The sequence below is a fragment of the Platalea leucorodia genome (genome assembly GCF_965183815.1).
Source record: "Platalea leucorodia genome assembly, chromosome: 5".
NCBI lineage: Eukaryota > Metazoa > Chordata > Aves > Pelecaniformes > Threskiornithidae > Platalea > Platalea leucorodia.
This window is the reverse complement of record NC_138827.1, coordinates 91,598,563-91,618,324: the sequence shown is the minus strand read 5'-3', so window position 1 is coordinate 91,618,324 and position 19,762 is coordinate 91,598,563. Positions and strand designations below refer to the sequence as shown.

The 19,762-nt window shown below is 40.9% G+C and overlaps 1 protein-coding gene across 1 annotated transcript; it reads left to right on the top strand.

The window, feature by feature from the left end:
• Positions 1 to 432: 432 nt before the first annotated feature.
• On the top strand, positions 433 to 19,210 carry LMLN (leishmanolysin like peptidase; the record flags this gene model as incomplete). The annotated part of the gene is made up of 17 exons (XM_082312059.1): positions 433 to 600; positions 926 to 1,023; positions 1,126 to 1,156; positions 1,872 to 1,954; positions 2,433 to 2,550; positions 3,403 to 3,581; positions 4,233 to 4,338; positions 4,594 to 4,688; positions 5,513 to 5,630; positions 7,123 to 7,230; positions 8,931 to 9,007; positions 9,634 to 9,744; positions 10,474 to 10,606; positions 11,241 to 11,400; positions 12,182 to 12,312; positions 13,059 to 13,269; positions 15,184 to 19,210. The coding sequence occupies 17 exons, from the start codon at positions 433 to 435 to the stop codon at positions 15,276 to 15,278; spliced, it is 2,022 nt and encodes a 673-aa protein (XP_082168185.1). The 3' UTR covers positions 15,279 to 19,210.
• Between the last annotated feature and the right edge of the window lie 552 nt (positions 19,211 to 19,762).

The window sequence follows — 19,762 nt, the reverse complement described above, 5'->3', positions numbered from 1 at the left end:
GTGCACTATATTCTTGGCAGGGCGCTGCACTGACCCATATACACTGCATTGCTCCCAGGCGGCGCTGCATCGCCCTGCACCGCGTTGCCCAGTGCTGCCTTGCCCCACACTATTGCCCTGCACCACTGCACAGAAGACTCAACTGCACAGCGCTGCGTTGCCCCCGTAAGCACTGCATTACGCTGCATTGCTGCCCTGCAGAATGCTGCGCTGCACGGCGCTGCATTGCCCTGCGCCGCGCGCGCGCCCGCCGCCACCTTCACCTCACCTTCCCGCCCCCTGCCCCACCCCTCGCTCCTCCGGGAGCCGCGCCCAATCAGGAGCCTCCGTCGCCTCCGCCCCACCCTCTCCCGCGCTCCCCGCTCGCCTATTGGCGGGGAGCGCTACCAAGGGCGCTGCCTCCATGGCGACGCGGCGGAGGGGCAGTCGAAGATGGCCGCCGAGCCGGGCGGCGGGCGGCCCGGCTTGTACCGGCGGTACCGGCCGCTGCTCGCCGCTTTTACCGCCGCCTTGCTGCTGCTGGGCTGCGGCCGCGCCGCCGCCCTTTCCGCCTCCTCCTCCTCCTTATCCTGTCACCACCGCGTGCCCAGCGGAGAGGAGGTGGGGCCGCCGCGGGGAGGGGGGGTGGGGTGCGAGGGATCCCCCCGTTTCCCGCTCCCGTTATGGGGGGAGCGTCGGTCTTGTCCCCTCACGGCTGAGCCGTGGCCGAGCTGGGCAGGGTCCGACCCCGCCGCCCCCCGGGGTGCGGTCCGTGGCGGCGGGCGGCTGCGGGGCGGTGTGTGAGGAGAAGGGCGGGAAGGGGCTTTGCTTAAAAATAGACAAAAAGAGGCTCTCGCAGACGAGGAGTGAAGGGCCTGGGAGCACTCCTTGGTGTGGCTGTCCAGGTGAGCTGCCTCATCCAGCGGCGTGTTCCTCTCCCTGCCAGGTTGTCTATCAAGTTCCTCTAAAGGAAAATCATGTTTCGAAGAGAAATGTGGATCAGCAGCTGAGAATTAAGACTATATATGACAGAAGTGTTGAGGAGTAAGTCTAATGTTGTGGTGACTTTTTTTTTTCCCCTCATGTCTGAGAATGGAAATCCTGTTAAGTAAAGCTTGTTTGTTTTGTTTTGTTTTTTAAATATAGCTTGCTACCTGAGAAAAGACACCTTATAAAGGTATGTCATATTTGCTTCCTTCTTTTGTTTGTACGTATTTTATTATGTGGATGAAGTTAAGGCTTTGCCAATTCAAAGCCTTTAATTAAAGCCTTTAATTAAAGGCTTTGAATACCAGCAATTTCATATCCTCTAGTCAGGGAAACCAAGGCTTTGTGTCCAGATTATGCCTTGGTTTCAGATACTTCTGATGTTCCACTGAATGTTGTTTGGTGCTTGCTACATCCCAATGTCCAAAGATTCAGTGAGCCATATGCATATAGTTTTTAAAGCTTATTTTGGCCTTATTAAGAGTGTTTTAAATATCTCTCCTGGCTTCTTTTGAGATACTGTGCAAGTAAGGAGTAAAAAAAGAGTGCAGCAGTTAGGCTTGCGGATTGCAGAGAGATGGGAGTTCCAGGGAACTTTGTGATGGAGAGTTCCCAGGGACTGGTAAGGTCAGGGCTGAAATAAATTCAGCCTCTTTGAAGCTGTACATTCAAATTAATACTGGCTCCCTTTTCATTTTGTCATTCCAATAACAAAATATGGGAATACTGAAACAAAATATTTCCTAAATATATTGATAACAATTGAACTTCTTAGGAAGTCTGGATTTCTGCTATTCTGCTATACCGCAGCACGTAGTAAGTTTCATGTAACTTGGTAGTTAATGCTTGTAAGGTGACTTATGTCTGCACTGCTACTGAGCGACTTTTATTTTTGTTTTATTTAGAACAAACTTTTTCCACAAGCTATATCTTATTTGGAGAAGACATTTCAAGTGCGCAAATCCACGGGTACTATATTACTAAGCAGGTATGTGAAAGTTTGTTGAAAATCACTCGCTGTATTTGATATTTAACACTGTGTTGTATAGCCTTTAAAATAAGAATAGAATAAGAGCCAGAGAAGTGCCCTTCTGAATCGGACCAGTGACCCATCTGACCGGATGGTGGTAGCAGATGCTATTTAGGGAGTATACACAAATCCGCCAGCCTTCCGTGATCAACATCTACATTTGTTGTACCTGAGATTTTAAAGGGTGTACATGCTGCCTGTTTCCTTTTACATGTACCCCCCATGTATGAACCTGTTCGTAATCTTTCTTTGCACCTGTGGATACTCCATTAACCACTGGAAGCGTTATGTCTTCCAGAGCAGGGTAACTAACAATTCTCTCCGTGGAAGTTACATTAAATACCTGTATTACAGTGTTGTTGGGTGCTCTAAGACTGTTCTACGGTTTCTTTTTAATTACAAAACAGTGCTGACTGTCTTTCATGTTTGATTGAAGGCAGTGTGCGACAAACCAATATTTACGGAGGAAAGCTGACCCTCACAGATACTGCCTAGGACCCTGCGCAGACCATACAAGATGTGGGCCAGTTATAGTTCCTGAGAAACACCTCCAGGTAAGCTAAGCCGTCCAAGTGCTTCTTAACCTTTGAAATATTATTGTTTGTGGAAATGAATAAAAAAGTTAATATCGCTAACTGTGCAGAACTGACCTGTTTGCAGGAGAACACTAAGTTTGAGTGACAGAACAGAACAACTTTAGTTAGCGGGAGGTTCTTTAGTTTATGCTGTTGAACCAAAAGTCAAGTAAAACTGGACTGTTTACTGTTCTCTAAGCCTGTGTTATAACGAACTGTACAGAGGGGCTGAGATTCAAAGCTTGTTAAATTGCCACTAGTCACTTCATTATTCACCTTGGTCAGTGAGTCAGATTTTCACAGAATTAATAATAAGTTTTGATTTTTGAAGACCTTTTTTGAAGAGGTTATCCACAGAACCAGGAGCACAGCGCAGGAAATGCTTCTAACTTGTTTTCTTGCATGAATTTTTGATTAAACTACAGTATGTGATCAGTAGGTTTCTTTCTTTCTCTTAGCCTGAAGTTTCAACTACAGTGTTAAAAATGTACCAGATTACATGTGAAACGCAGTTGCTACTTATGCATTCTATTTCTGTGAGCCAATTTTTTTTTTCCTAATATGTAGGAAATAAAGGGTGCTAATTTTGGGATATCTAGCTTGGCAGGCCCTTTTTTTCAAAAGCTGGCACCTTCCTGGTGTCTAATAAATCAAAAGAGCTAGTAATTCGGAAGTTATTCATTGGCTCTGCTTTTGTTTACTATCTTCATAGGGAGTTTTCTAATCTGCTGTTTTACCATGGGATTTATTCTTGGCTTCAAGCTAATAGAATTTTGTCATGCAAAATTTTGGTCATAGCTAAAGTATTGTTCCATTTGAATACTGTCAAAGCAATGCAGGGTGTACAATGAGACGGAATGGCACTGGGGACCCACTGGCTTACCTGACCAAGAAGGGGTTCGAGATGCTGACTTTGTACTTTATGTTAGCGCTCTCACTACTGAAAGGTGTGGCCATGAAAATATAATTGCATATGCAGCCTACTGCCAACTGGAAGCTGAAATGGACAGGCAAGTATTCCCGCTGGTACAAACTCTTTTTTTAATTAAGCTTCCGAGTTTTTTAATTGTTTAGATGTGGAGTTTAATTGCTTGCATGTCTTGCATAGTATAGCAAAGTAGAATTCATTATTGAAATAGACAAGCACTATATTTATGTAAACCGACAAACCAACCAAATAGTGTTTGACTTGCAAAGATGAGGCACTTAATGCAAAGCTAATCCTCCACTGTTATTGCCTAAACTTTCAAGATCCTGCTTCTGTTGAAGGGAGTGTCATACTTTCAGAAATTTAAAGGAGGATGCAAATGGTCCCTGCTTATTTGCCTTCTATTTCTAGTTCGGTTGTAGTCACTGTAACAGACACTTTGTACCTCGGTAGGCCTTACCTAAAATTCAGATCTGCTCTACTGTTGTCACTAACACCTGTGCAGAATACGGAATATAGAGATTGATCCTGTCCCATCCCTCCCCATTTCAACAGTAAACTGGTCACTGTATTGTTAATGGACTATTTATTAATGATCGGGGAAGTTGTTTGGAAGGACTTATTTTTACATTATTATCCATTTTCTTTTAAATTTTCTGCCTCTTGAAGAGAATATGATTTGAATTTGCTAGTATTTTACTGAAAACAATTTAATTTTAAAACTGTCTTCCAGGCCAATAGCAGGATATGCTAACTTGTGTCCAAATATGATTTCAACACAAGCTCAGGAATTCATCGGCATGTTGTCTACAGTGAAACATGAGATTATCCATGCACTGGTAAGGGTTGATGTTATAAAATGTGTTTCCCTGAAATTTGTGCCTGCTTCCTTGCATACCTCCAGCTTGTTGCAAGAGAAGGATGTTTGGTGGAGGAAAGCTCTTGCTTTGCCTCCTTCAATTTGTGTGTTAATTGCCTTGAGGTGTGGTACTTCTAGTGTATCTGCTGTGCGAGTGAAAACTCTTTCATCGCATTTGACCTCGTATGTGAATGTCTTACCAAAGGTTTCCGTGTGCTTGGTTTTTAACTTGAAGGGTTTCTCCGCTGGACTGTTTGCATTTTATCGCGATGATGATGGAAAACCTTTGACAGCAAGATACGCAGATGGACTCCCTCCTTTTAATGAAAGGTATTTTATTTTTTTGGACCTCTCAGTACTCGCATTGAAGGACGTTTTCATGTTGCCTTTTTAGGATGTATTCTTGCCTGTTGAAAATCCAACTTGATTCCAGTATTAGAATGCTTTGTCTTTATTATGTTCAAATATTGGTGTGGGGTGTTTTTTTAGTCTTTCTTTACATTGGCATTAAGCACTTTTATATTATCCGCATATATTGCAAACCAAGGCAGGATTTCATTTATCAGGAGGCTTGAAGTTAAGCATTAAAATTACTCATGCTTAAATTCTGATGCTCGCTGAACACCTAGCTAAATAGAGACTTCTATTTTCTGTAGTCTGTCTAATGTCAGTGCAGTTCATTTTGAAGCCATACATCATTCAATGTTTATAGCTGTGCAGAACTGACAATGTGTAGTCTGCTGCGTGACTGAATGAACAGTTTGCATTTTTTTTCTTCATTTAGTTGCTATTGTAGGAATGTTCTAGGGTTTTTTTTGGAGGTGGAAGGGTGGAGAGCTTTTGGTTTTGTTCACCTTTTTATAATAGCAATTCTGAGGATTTTTATTTAATTTCTTACACTTTTGGTAACTGTAGAAAATACGTCTTGAGTCTACAGGCATCTTTTTAATAATTTTACTTTGGCTTATTAAATCAGAGTTGTGTATATAATGAACACATCTTAAAAAGGAGAAATGTTGCATAACAACTTTAAACTTCAGAAAGCATGAGCAAGTATAGAGATTATTCATGATTCTGTTTCTTACGGAGATAAATCTTAGCACAGTAGCATGTATTTGTGGGCAAGATTTGTAACCAAAATGTTCTTCTTACAGTCTAGGTTTGTATCAGTGGAGCAATAAAGTCGTTCATAAAGCAGTGAGATTATGGGATGTACGTGGTGGCAAAATGCTGCGCCATGCTGTTTATCTTCTGATAACACCTCGTGTAGTTGTAAGTGTGGATTAACTTAAACTTTTACACTTTGTATGCCAAGGTTACTATCACATTCTTGAGTCGTAAATATTTCTTTAAGAAGAAATAACCTAACATTGAATACCCTTTTCCTGAAAGTATGGCCCAAAGACTACGCGATTAAGACTGTATAATTAGTTGAGAGGGTGTACCCAAAGTAGAGTGGAAAATGGTTGACAGAGAGTATGAAATAAATAAATTGACATAGTAAGAGACAATGAAGGGACTGGGAAGTAAATTATAAAAGGTTAAGCAAAACTGGTGTTGAATAGATTCCTTAATCCTACTCTTTAGGTGTTTTCATATGGACTTAGGCACCTAGTATTCCCGTTGCCTTCACAGATAGTGTTGTCAGTGCTTTTCTTATTTATAAGTTCATCCTTTTTTCTACTTTTCTCTTTAAAAGCATTGTTTTGATCTTTTTCTAATTTTATTGATTACAAGGTAATGCAGTTAACATTTTGTCGTGTTTAAAAAGAAATTCCTCATGTATTCTTGGAAATCTTTCTTGCTTCCCACGCCTCTGACTCTCCCTCCTACCCCCAACAGAACATATGCTTGAGTGTAATAAATTGGTATTGGAAATAAGTTACAGTGTTAATTATATTTGGCCACAAATAATCTTTTTGTTTGTTTTAAATCTAACATGGTATATAGAGCGAACTTGGTTTAATTACCCCTGTTTTGAAAATTGGCCGTGCTGGTCAAACTGTGCATAGCATTAAAGGTGCTCTGGGTAGTGCCGCACTGGCAAAGGCTGGGCTCCTGACCGTAAGAACCCAGCATTGTTGTCATGCCTCTTCAGATTTTCAAATATTTTGCAGAAAACCCTTCCCCATGCAAAACTAGTTGACGCATACAGCTTCCTAAGAGAAAAGTTGTTTTTTTTTCTCTGAAACGTTTGGCAGAAGCAGGGTTGTAGCGTTCCTACATTGTGGAACACTCCTTCCGTTGTGGAACCCCTCCCAGCTTCTTGTGCACCTGGCAGAGCATGGGAAGCTGAAGGGTCCTTGCCTGGTGTAAGCACTACTTAGCAACAACTAAAACATCAGTGTGTTATCAACATTATTCTCACGCTAAATCCAAAACACAGCACTATGCCAGCTACTAGGAAGAAAATTAACTCTATCCCAGCTGAAACCAGGACAATTGTTTGGTGGTTTTTGTTGTTGTTTTTTTCATATGGTCTTTAGCGTGTGCATGCTAGTCTCAGCTAATTCTGTTGCTGTTTTATTCTTGTAAACTTCCATCATTTATTTCCAGGAGATAAGTAGACAGATGTTAGGCTTGGTGTTGGGGTGCTTGCTGGCTTAGTTGGCCTCTGAGTAGAAGTGGTTTACATTTGGAGGAAAACAAGATTGTAGAAAAAGAAATCTGAAATACTTTTAAAAGAGAATTCTAGAAGATTAGGACTTCATATGGGTATCCATCTGAATATTTTGAGAGTTGTGTTGAAATGTTTTCTTTCTAGGAGGAAGCTCGAAAACATTTTAATTGTCCAATTCTAGAGGGAATGGAGCTTGAAAATCAAGGTGGCATGGGTACTGAGCTCAATCACTGGGAGAAGAGATTGTTGGAGGTTAGTGCTGATATTAGGAATGGGGGGGATGGGGGAATGTCTGCTCCCCCCACCTTTATTTTTAGGTTTATAGTGGTACCTACTGGAGCCTTGAAAATGCAGGTGTGTCAAACCTCACTGAAATATATCACAAACTGTGCTAAACTAGAAACACTTAAATGTCCAATTTCCAGGTAAATCTATCTTTTTATCTTATTGCTAAGTCTCAGAGTACGAGTTTGAGATAAGCTGATGACCAAAAAACTAAATGTCTCTTACTTTTGTCTGTCACTTACCCTTTTGAGAAGGTACGTTCCCTTTTTAGGGGAAAGGGGGTATTCCTTTGAGTCAATTCAACTTTGTCACCCTCTGCCTCTTCCACATCAAATATTTGATCATTCTGTCTATTCATTATCTTGACTTCATCTTTATTCATGTGCTCTGGGGTTAGCTTTTGCCATCTCTGCTGTAGAACCTCATCTGCTCAAGGAAACACTTATTTCCCTCCTGACATTTAAGCTTATTTTATTTATAACTTTGCGTTGTTATTTATAACTGTTTTATTTGTAACTTTTGGGCAGAGATACACTTTGTAGTTATTGTTGTATGCAGTGAGGTAAACAAGAAGGGAAATGCTTCAGGACAGACCTTTTTGTGGAAGTAATCTTGAAAAATGCGTATTTCTTGAGACCAAAATTGTTAGCTTTTCCTGCTTTTCAGTAACCTTTGGTGTGGAACAGCAGTTTAAAGCCAACTGGAAAGACTGCCATTAGAATGAGGATAATTCTGAGAATTGAACAGGACTAGCAAAAAGGAGATAATTACTTGTCTCCTTTACACCTTTCCAGAGAAAGTTTGTATCTGGAAAGTAACCCATATAGTTTGGTTTTGGTCTTGATCCAACTCTCATTAAATATTGTAGCAAATTTGGCGCTAGTAAGCCCGCTGGTGGTAACTCCTCCTAACCACACTAGTGGAGAGGGAAGGCTGGAAAAGTATGTTTTGAGTAAATGAGATGAAGTTCAGTAATTAATAGAAATCTGAGTTGTCTGAGTAAGGATGAGTGACTTTTGCTGCAAGCCTGAAGTCGATCAGTTGGAAATGACTGAGCAGGAAAAAGACACGGGTGTTACAATTGCCAGTTATAAGATGATCAGAAAACTCCAAGGTGACTGGAGCTGCTCTTTGAGGACACTGTGAACTTGCTTATTTTTAAATGAGATGGAAAATTCCACTGCCACACTACTAAAGCTTCCTTTGGAGTGCTCTGTTCCTTTAGTCATGTGTCCTGTGCACCTGGCTCCTGAAAAGGACTACTAGAAATTCTAGAAAAAATTAAAAATCAGCCTTACACAAGACAATTAAATCAGCTTGGCTTTCAGCTTACCAAAAGGAAACAGAAGAGGGGGGTGTGATTGCTACTCATAAATATGCTAGAAGAAGGAAGAGTTTTATTTTACCTAGAGAAAAACAAGTACATGTTGGTCATGAATTAGGTTTAGCTGGAATTTGGAATGGGGTTTCTGATTTCTAGAATTCTGAAGCTTTGTAGGGTGGAGTGGGGAAGGGAGGAGTTGCACTTTTGATGCCTTTTATGAAAGAGGTTGGGATTTGATTGTCAATAGGAGGAAGGGACTGGAAATAAAATGCTTTTTCGTAGGAAGCATTTTCTCACAATAATGATTTTCAGTGGCTTGCTAATAGTAACTGGTTACTTTCAGAATGAAGCAATGACTGGATCCCATACACAGAATCGAGTCTTTTCCAGGATCACCTTAGCATTAATGGAAGACACAGGGTAAGAATTAATAAGAATGGGTGGGGGTTTTTTTGGTTCATTTCTGTTTGGTTTTCATTGTACTTGATTTTATTTGGAATTGATGCACTTGTGCTTTCCATCTGCAACACAGTAGATAATTGGCATAATTAGCATTACATTAGACAAGGAGTTATACCTACTATGTTAATTTTTCTTCATGCGTTTCAAAACCCATCCATTATTAATCTAGCCTTAAAAAACACACATTGCAGTGCATAGTACTGTTTGTAGTGTCTGTTTACTTTTTTCTTAACAAGTCTTCTAGCAGTTGCATGCAGTACATATTGATTATTTTTTCAGCTCTTATTACAGATAGACAGCATAAATCGTCTAAAATTCCATCTTTCTGTATCCATTGTTCCTTTGCAGATCACGATGCATTGCTGTTGGACAAATAAGCAATACAATTTTCTTTTTAGTTCATTGTGACTTGAAAAATAGTGAAATTGCAATATATTTTGTTATAGGCAGAAAGGGATGCAGTTTCCCTTTTTCTTCATTTGAAGACCTTAAGGCATAGTATGAAGTTCTTTGAACTGCTGTTGTATTAATCAGAACACTAATTTTGGAAGTAACTGTATTCTCATTTCAAAATGCCTTTACAGCTGGTATAAAGCAAATTACAGCATGGCAGAGAAATTAGATTGGGGACGCAATAAAGGCTGTGACTTTGTAATGAAGAGCTGTAAATTCTGGATCGACCAAAAGAGACAAAAGTAAGAATTCAATCTTTTTAAAAAATAATGATGCTTGTTTATATTTGTCCTTCAAATGCAACTCAGTAAAAAGAAGTAGAGGTAGATACAGATTAACAAGGAATGCTGTCTGAAGTACCTTCAGAATGCAACCAAGAAGGAGCACACCCAATGTATTAAGAGCAGAAGCATCCCACCCAATAAACAGAGCCAAACATCTTAGGGTGTGGAATGCATTTACACTATAAGAGGGCTATGCTTTAGAGAGGGGGGGAGGGACTCAAGCTAAAAGTGTTTGCTTTCTTATTGTGTCCCTTTTAATGGAAATGCACTGGATTGTACTTAAAGCAGAGGAGATGATAGCCATCTTCAAAACAAAGTCTTCCTTGTTTGTTCATTACAATACTCATAAATTTCTAGGACACAGCTGCATAGTGGGCCCATTTTGCTTGTATGTTGTTTTTTTTTCTTTCTTTAACGTTTGCAAAGCAATGTCATTAAAACTAAATAGGTGAGTGCATTGTAACTTTGTTTGCTGGCTTGATATTCATTAAATTAGAAAGGTCATAACCAGACAAATAGCAATAATTAGCCTCCAGAGAAGAAGTCGGTGCTTCTTTGTGTGATTGAGTTAATGTGGGGGAGCATGGGAACAGACAGTCTTGACAGACTGCTTAGTTAAATCATGAAAAGCGGTTAAAGTGACCTAATGTCATTTTTATTCTTTTTTTTTTTTCCTTTTTTTTTGAGGAGGCAATTAATCAGTCCATACTGCGACACTTTGAGGAGTAATCCTTTGCAGTTAACCTGTAGACAGGACCAAAGAGCAGTAGCAGTGTGCAACTTGCAGAAGTTTCCAAAGCAGTTACCTCAGGAATATCAGGTATAATGGATCTTACTTTACCAAGTAACTTAAGTGTTTTCATTCTTGTGCTTTGCAGCCAGGTGATTATATTTGTTTCGTTTTTTGGTTTTTTTGTTTTGTTTTGTTTTTTTTGTTTTTTTTTTTTTTCTTCTGAACTGGTAGACAAGAGTAGATATTGTGGAAAATGTCTGCTTAGTTTATAGTCTGGAGGCTGGAAAAAAGCCTTGTGATCTTAATAAAACAATAAGGATGTCGCTTGGCCATCTAACCAAATATCAGATGGAAAGGTTGCTGTATAACAGAAGTCCCCCACAATGTTTTGTTTGAGGTATTTCTTCACCCAGTCTGCTGCCTTGTGTCACTGCACGCTAAGAAATTTGTTCTGTCTCATCCCAGAGAATGCTATGATTGCAAAGGGGGAGCAGGGGAAGGAGTGGGGGGTGATATATGCAAATGTGAATCTCTCTGCATTATTTAAGTATTCTTAAATACTTCGGCTCATCTGGTTCATGGGTCTTGTAAGTTGCTGTTAATGGCATTTCTGAGTAGTAATAGCTGATGTTCTTACAGCTCTAGTGATCGGTTCTATTTTAAAAAACAGTTGTACACTTCTCTTTGCACAAACAGCTTCACTACCTATTTTGTTTTGCAGTATTTTGACAATCTGACTGGAGTACCAGCAGAAGAATTGCCTTATTATGGTGGCTCAGTAGAAATTGCTGACTATTGTCCCTTTAGTCAAGAATTCAGTTGGCATTTAAGTGGTGAATTTCAACGCAGCTCAGACTGTAGAATAATTGAAAACCAACCAGGTCAGTTTTCAGGACCTCAGTATGGTATTTAAGAGATTACACTCATTAATCTGGAATGGACTTGCTATATATCCAAACTAATTGGATGTGAAATTAGTTTTACGCTACTAGCTGTGTAAAAGCTGTGCTGGGGTGAGAAGCACAGCACAACTACCTTGTACACCTAGGAGGCAAACACTCATGTCTAATACAAGAATTGCACAAGAGCTGAACAGAAATTAACCGCAAATGATCCAAATACAAGACAAAGGGTAGGGGTGGGTTGGTTGGTTGGTTGTTTTTTGAGTCTCTGAAAAATAATTCCGCTTTCCACCTTTCTAGGTTTTTTTTTTTTGTTCAAGGCAAGGAGCTTTGCAAACTACCGTAACAAGAACAGGGCTTGTCTCCTACGGTAGTGCATGCATGCTCAATATTGCGGAGCTCCAGGATGCTGTAGGATATTACCTGTATGTGCAGTTGTCTCAAAAACAAAACAAATAAACACCCTCTGCCCTCAAGCCAGCAATCACAGCTGGCACTCCCTGGGGGCAAACGTATCCACATAGTTCTGATCGAAAGTAAAAAAAATTAAATTAAAAATTAAAAAAAAATCTTGTGTTTCTTCCCACTTCATATTCAAGACAGTGTAATTCCCAAATTGATAATGATTAACAGTCCGAAAGATTCCAAAAGTAAACCTTGAATTGTGTGTGGAGACATTGACTACTTATCGCATGTTAAGTGGATGTGGACTTTCTGTTCCCCTAGTAACTTGCAATTCAGTATGTTCTTTCTACCTTAGATCCTACCAAAAACTATGGTGCAGAGAAGTATGGACCGAACTCTGTATGTCTTATTCAGAAATCTGCTTTTGTCATGGAACAGTGCAGGAGGAAACTCAGTTACCCTGACTGGGGCAGTGGATGTTACCAAGTATGTGTTCAGTTTTTATCTTTATTTTTTTTAAATAACACCAGAGGGAAAAGTCAGGCATAAAATGAAGGCTATGACTGTTAGAACTTCGCACCTGGACTCTGTACATGATCTTCTCTGCCTTAAATCACTAGATTATATGACATGCTTAGAAAATAAGTATCTTCCAGCCATAAGCCTGTAGTTTAGATCATGCGGAGAGTTAAGCGTGTGACTGGGGTGGGTTGTCTGTTACTTCCAGTCTTGCTAGGGGCTTCATCTGTCTTACCCCTGTGACACTTTCTCCGCAGCAAAGTAGGAGTCCTTATATTGGATTCTTCTGTTGTTGAAGCTTAATGTTAATTAGTCACTCTGATTTTTTTTTTTTTTTTTTTTTCAAAGGTGGAAAGCACTGTGCCCATGTCACTTATTTTTCATTCTCCTCCGTCTCTTCAGGACTATTTAACTAAAAGTGTCACTTTCAACAACAGCACAACTCTAAAAAAGTAGTCGTTAGCAGAAGCCGAATTTTACTTGTTCTCAGTTGATGATCTGCATAATTGCACGAAAAGAGTACAGTCAGTGCTTTAAAGCATTCTTGAACCAAATAGTTGCTCTGAGTGTATTAAAATTCTTGCAATTAATCTATGCTCTAATACCAGGTGTTTGCTGAATGTAGTATTCACTTACTGGAAGAGCCTCCGACCCCCGAAATATGTTTCTGATAAATCACAATAGAGACTTGACTTTTATTCTTTTCTTTTAAGGTTTCTTGTTCTCCACAAGGGCTGCATGTTTGGGTCAAGGACACTGCGTACTTGTGCAGCCGCTCAGGTCAGGTGTTAACTGTGAGCATTCAGATGAATGGCTGGATACATGTTGGGAATCTGATTTGCCCAGCCTGTTTGGACTTCTGTGACTCCTGTCCCCCAGAGCGAGATCCTCCAGCTTCTAACTTAACAAGAGCTGCACCAATTGGTAGGTTGCCTTATTTGCTGAAGTGAAACTTAATATTCTGATCTCTGAATCTGAATTCTCTCAGTGCCAGGAGGCACACAAGGCGCGAACATCGTTCTTCCACTTTGATCGGTCTGCGGCTGCGTGCTCTGGAGTCCCAAGGGCCACAGCGCAGTCTTCTGTTGGTTTTTTCCTCAAGACATGACCGATCCAGTTCCATCTCCTCCTCCTCACTTCATTACTGATTTTCTCCATCTCCGAGTTGATGCTCGTCGTTTCTGCAACTTTTTATTTTTTTTTTCCGGGAGGAGGTAGTTGGCCTCCTGCCCAACCCCCATGACTTGGAGGGCCAGTGGTTTTTCTGTCAGGGTGGCCTTCCCTTAGGCTGCGTTAGTTCGCGGCACCTTGTTCAATTTTATCCGGTGCACCCTCCAGAGAGGGATCCCCTATCCACCACCCAGGGGACGCGCCTTCCAGCCGTGCAGCCCCAGCCGAAGGAAACTTAATATTCAACGTCTGAAAACTCTTGAGGTTTGTGTCAGCTCTGCCCGTCAGGGAACAGGAAAGGGGAGCCATGGCCTGGCTATTCTAAGATCCTAGGCACAGGAGTTAAAGGAAGATGGCAAAGGTGCCCTGCTCTTTGCTGGGCAGTCGTGCGGGATAGTGGCTAACATAGGAGAAATGTGTCTGCATCGTAACTACATCATGTCATGTCTCCTCCTGGTAATCGTCCCAGAAATCTAGCTTTAGCCTAGCAACTGAGCAGAAAATCTGATCTGTGTTTTGAAGGCCGTATCATTATTATAACCTTCAAAACGATCACCTTGGTGGAAAGTGAGTTCTCACTTGTGTAATTTCCCATGGACAATGTTAATGCTGTAATCCAGAACATGAAAGATAGGTGTCAGTTTGCTTTTTGAGTGAGGAAAAAAAGCTTAATTTGCTGACTACGAGTTAATGTTTTGTCAAGAACAGGTGGCTTTCTAAAAAGCCAGCTGATGAAAGAGAACAGTCTTTACAGTATTTTGCACTAGTGGCTTATTTTTAAGCCTTTAACCAATTCTTTAATTGTTGGATGTGTTGTCTCTACTGCAGTTTTCAAGGAAAAAAATAAACCTGATTAGTTTACTTGCACACTCAATTCTTTTTTTAGAGTGGTGCACTTGGATTTGTGTGTACCATTTCAAATTGTTTTGTTTTGTCTCAGAGATGGCAACGTTTCAGTGGTTGGTGGAATGCGTCCTATAGGTTAGATTTTAGAATGAGAAAGCTGTAACCTAGGAGTTTCATGTCTTCTAACATCTATTTGAAGTCATGCTTGGTGTCTCTCTCTCTCTCTCTCTCTCTGACACGCACACGCAGACACACACACAAAAAGGTTTTTATCTGTGCAAGTTTACATTTGTGTCTGTGGTTTTCTTAGGCCTCATGGCTGTGAGATGACCTCCCATACGGACAAACTCCCTGTTCATGTATTGGGTTCTCCCCTCCCCCCTTTTTTTTTTTTTTTGCCCCTCTTCAGCTTGGTGTTTTGTGGCTTGGGTTTGCATATGACTTACAGCCATACAGATCAAAAGTGTTAATAAAACGGTCTTTGGAGGGTCTATGGTTTTGCAATGCTGCTTCTCTCCAGTCATGCCATAGGGAACTTCCTGCTCTTTTCTTGCAACACTGATAAATTTTTCTCATTTGTTCTCCTAATTGCTATTAACGAAGGAATGCAGAAATGTATTTCACTGTGAAGGGAATAATCATGTTATCTGGTTGGTTTGAATTCCTAGCCTTGAAAGCTAGAATAAATCAGTGCAGATTACTGCAAATATGTTTTTGCTCTTTGGTGTTTTTTAGTGGTTTTTTTAGTGTTCTCTTTGTTATTTTATCTTCTCGTTAAATATAAAATTTATAAGCTTTATGGTGTTTTGTTTTTCATTTTAGACTTATGCTCCTGCTCGTCTAGCCTGGTTGTAACCCTTTGGCTATTGATGGCTAACTTAATTCCCCTGCTAACAGGATTATTTCTCTGCGCGTAGAGTTAAGCATGGGGCAAGGAGATGTTCCAAGATGATATACCATCGTGCGGAACATGGAGTTTTTTGCCTCTGCAGGCAGCTGTCTTCTGCTGAGCCTCATCTCTCCTGGCAAGTATCGGTGCAGGCAGTGGTCAGGGAGGTACTGACAAAAGCAGCCAGAGTTTGAGAGGAGGAAAATTTACCATGTCATCTCAATAAGTGCCAGTATTTTCCTGAATTGCAACCTTTGATTTTTTGACACAGTAACAAGATCCGCTGTGCCAACTGTGTTAGACTACCTGGCAACTCGGTCAAGATTTGAAACGAGAACTCTTCTGTAATAGAACTGAGGGTTAGTTTTTTGTTATGTCCTCTGTGTAACTGGTAGCAAAGCATCCTCGAACTGGAAATATACCTCAGTGGTTTAGTCAAAAGCCATGCAAAAACCAGTTGTCATCACTGCTAATAACCCAGGCTTAAACAGGTGCGGGAATTTTTTTTGTTTTGTCAATTCTTACAATTTATGGGGGGAAGAACTCATTTAATGGGATAGACCAGTGGTTGGCAATTGTCTCCACGACTGGATTCTGCAGCTTTGAGGCTTCTCAGAATTCATCCTAGTTCGCAGTAAAGCGGCTAATTCTTGGGGTTCACTTAAACCTTCCTACATGCACAAAGTGGAATTTCAGACTGGTAACCAAGACAACTGTCTAGAAATCCCATTCTCATTCAGCATGTGCCAGTTCTACTGTGAAATTTAATACATCAAATGCTTGAATATTCTCAGAGTAATTTGCTAGGCAAATGCATTTCAGTACTGACACCCAGTCTGTAAAATTGGGATAGGATTTCTGATTATTTTTAATTTTGTTGGTTTATTTCTTAAATAATGGCATTATTATTTTTTCAATAGTATGAACATAAATGCAGCTATTCTCGCTTTTTGTTGAAGGGCAAGCCAGTAGCGATGGCAGCTATAATCTTACAGGACCGTATTGACTTCTCTAGACCAAAAACTGTATTGAATGTGTAACGAAAAGTCTGATCCGTCTTTTTTCTCTCCCCCCCTTTTCTTGGGCATATAAATACTATGGATTATTTGAGTATTTGTAATAAGTTGAGAATAAGACACTTTGAACCACACGAGGGCACACCTTGGTACAAAATCAATCGCTTGATGGACAACATGCATAAGAGGAAGGAAATGAGCAAAATCTGTCTAGCTAAGGACAGCCGCTCTATAGGACACTTGCAAGGCTGTTTTTATTTGTTTCTGACTCTATAATGTGTAACAGATAATCCTGTTCGGAGTAAAAGAAACTCTTACACGATCCAGTCCACTGTCTGTCCTGTTAGGATAGTTTTCATTCTTGGAAAAGTGTTAAACTTGCGGGAGCAGATGTGCCCAGTGCACTAAAAAATGCAAATATAGGGAGAAAGATGATGTTTTACTCTGCTTCTTAGATGTGCTGTGATGTTAGAATTGTCAGTGACTAGGTCCCTTTCTAAAATGAAAGGTAGGGGGATGGAAGAGGTAGGGAGCAAAATTTATTTAGCTACAATTAAACTTGTTTAATAATAGAACTTCCATTGTAATCATAAGAAAATCTTTGTGCCTACTGGACTTTTTTTTTATTTAAAGAAACTCTTGCGACTGCTGAGGTGAGTAAGCTGCAACCTACAACTGTCTGAAGGCGTCAGAGTTGAGAGAGTACCTTGCACTGGGCTCGTTCCCCTTCCTAACTGCAGGTGAAGCTTGCTTTGAATTATACAAGGCCTAGGCTAGCCTTAAATAGGTGTTTCTGAGAAGCAATACAAATTAGGAATCAAATGCTTTAAATGCGTACAAGTTCGAATTAAGAAACACTCGGATTAATAAGTGAACACTGATTCTTTTAATATATGCACAATCAACAGTGGGTGTAAATTGATTCCTTGAAGACATAAAGGTTTGAGAATACATCGTAGGTCCCGGAGGTTGATATTGTATTTTTTTGTCTGTTGTGCAATAATACAGTTTAAATGGTATCACTCAACAACAGTGCTTTTGATACTTGAAAACAAATTATTGGTTATTTTTTCTTACTGTGAAATATTTGCACTGTCTGAACTTTCTGGTTAACTTTATAACTGTTAAACTTTTTTACTGGTGTTAATTTATTGTGCTCGGTATTTGATATGCTAGTCTCCTGTCTGTGTAAGTGTGAAATCTGTCGTATTTAATGGAATATTTTTATCTTCTACACAGTTGTTTACCTTGAGGGCTTTTCTTCTTTTATTCTCTCTTCCTGAGAATTAACTGAAAGATGGCTTAAAAAGTCGATGCTTACCTACTTCTGAATTGTGTGCGTTCATTAAAGAAAGCGGCTGTAGTGCGTTGTACCCAGAGGGACAAATCTGTCTGCCTGTCGGAGCTCTTGCGCTCAGATTCGCCAGTACCTGCTGAGTAGCTGCATCAGTGAACCCAGTGAAGTAAAACTGTGACTGCCTTAATCATCTGAGATTTCAGTCGTCATTTCTTTGACGTGCAGCCCTTCAGCTGGCTGTGAACTGCAGAACTGGACCTGACTCTGGGGAGTCGCGGCAGGGGGGAGGTACTTTAGCGGGCAAAATCCAACACCTTCTGTCCCGTCAGCGCGTTAGCAGCTGTAGCCGCGTTGGACCTGCCAAGAAACGTGTCGGGTTCAGTTTAAAGGGAGAATGAATTGGTGACTGTCAAAAAGAATAGTTGAGTACAACTGACTACCTCAGCTCTGTTTGAGTTAAGCTTCTGGCCTGCTGTGAACTTCCACATCTTAAGATGAATTAAGTAAAAACATGTCTCAGGTTTTTAAGAGCAAAATAAACACGGTAGGAAGCATAAGCCATTTTTGAGTGTAGAACGCAGCTAAGTTGTAGCTTAAACCAGTTATGTAGCCTGACGTGTAGTTTGCCCCGTAAAAGTCGGTATTGGTTTTCAGTAAATAGGGAGTTTGCAGGCAGGTGCTGTAGGCGTCCTGCCCGCGTTGCGGCGCGTCCGTCCTATTGCCTCTCTGACCTGTGAGCGCTTTGAAATGTAGCCCAGATCAGCCTCTGTGTTGTCACCGGAGGAGACGGGGCAGCAGGAGCCCTGGAAGCAGCGCGAAGGGATAAAGGAGGTCGCTTGTCTGTAGCAGAAACGTTTTCAGTAGCTAAAGTCCACAGTTTTACATTTTTAGACACATTCCCTGTTTGCTTATGGACATAAATTAGCCTTGCGGGCTTTTTTTTACCGCAGCAGTTCAAATCCGTAACATTTCAATTAGAAGTCGAGGCAAGTCGTTCTTCAGAAACGCGTTTTTCTGGTGTTTCAGACAGAAGGAGGAAGGCTGGCTCTCGGCTGGAGCATGCAGCCAGCGAAATGACATCGCAAAGCAGGCGATTCGTTCCTCTCGAAATGAGCTGAGGTCTCGGGAGACTCACGGCCTCGGGTGCAGGTTAATTACCGAAAGAGAATTTTGCCCCCCGTTAATTGTCAGTCCTACGCAGCTCATTCTTTCTGCTGAGCGCTAGTCAATGAGGAAGACCGCTGTCATTTAAGAGCAGACGTGCCCACAATCCCTCACAAGGGCCGGTCATTTTTTAAATCTTCCTGTCCCGCAAATGTTTCTGCTTGAATACATTTGGGTAGAGAGGGAGGCGTCTTTCCCCGGCAAGATTTGCGTGGCTGAACACCGGGGCGCCTGCTCGCACGTATCGCTCTTCGGGGTTTGGGTCTCTTCGTGTTAAATAACGTGATCTTACGCTACCGACTTCCAAAGTGCAAATGTTGCCTTGTTAATGTGAAGCTTACCTTGGAGATAAAAGAACCGTTTCGGGGAGAACTGGCTGACCTTGAACAGGCGTTTCCTATTTTGGTACCGAATGTAAATATAGAAAAAACTATTTTACATAGATTTTGACTGGATTGAGATATAAGGGCTAATTTTTGTTATTTATGGAGTAAAAAATTTCCTTATTTTACTGTGTAAAGAAAGTATGTCATACAAAAGAAGAAAAAATTGTTCATCAATAAAACGTCTGTAGAAAATTGACTCTTCTTGTCCTTGTCTTTGAGAGCTGACAATTAACTGCAAGAATAAGCACAATAAGGGACCACTGGTACAGGAGTCATTTATTTTGTGAGAATTTTGAAAAATGAAATTACACCAAGTCTGCGTATTGATCACTTTATTAAACCGTTATTTGATTCACTTTGAATGTGAAATGTTCTAGGTCATTATTAGCTCATACGTGACTTCTCAGAAGTTCAGCCTGCCGGTGAAGTAAGGAGGTTCCTGAATTCTCTAGCCCATCCTCATGTATTTGATACTTAAGAAATGATGCGATATTTAAGTCTTTTTCCTCTGGAAATGGAAGATTGCAATTCCCTGTTTTGTGAAAAGGGTTTGGCCCCGTGATTCCCGTTGCGGCTGGAGGAACGTTGGCGGTGCCCTGCGGAGCCGCGGGCTGCGACCGGACTCGGCGCTGGAGGAGCTGCGCCGGCG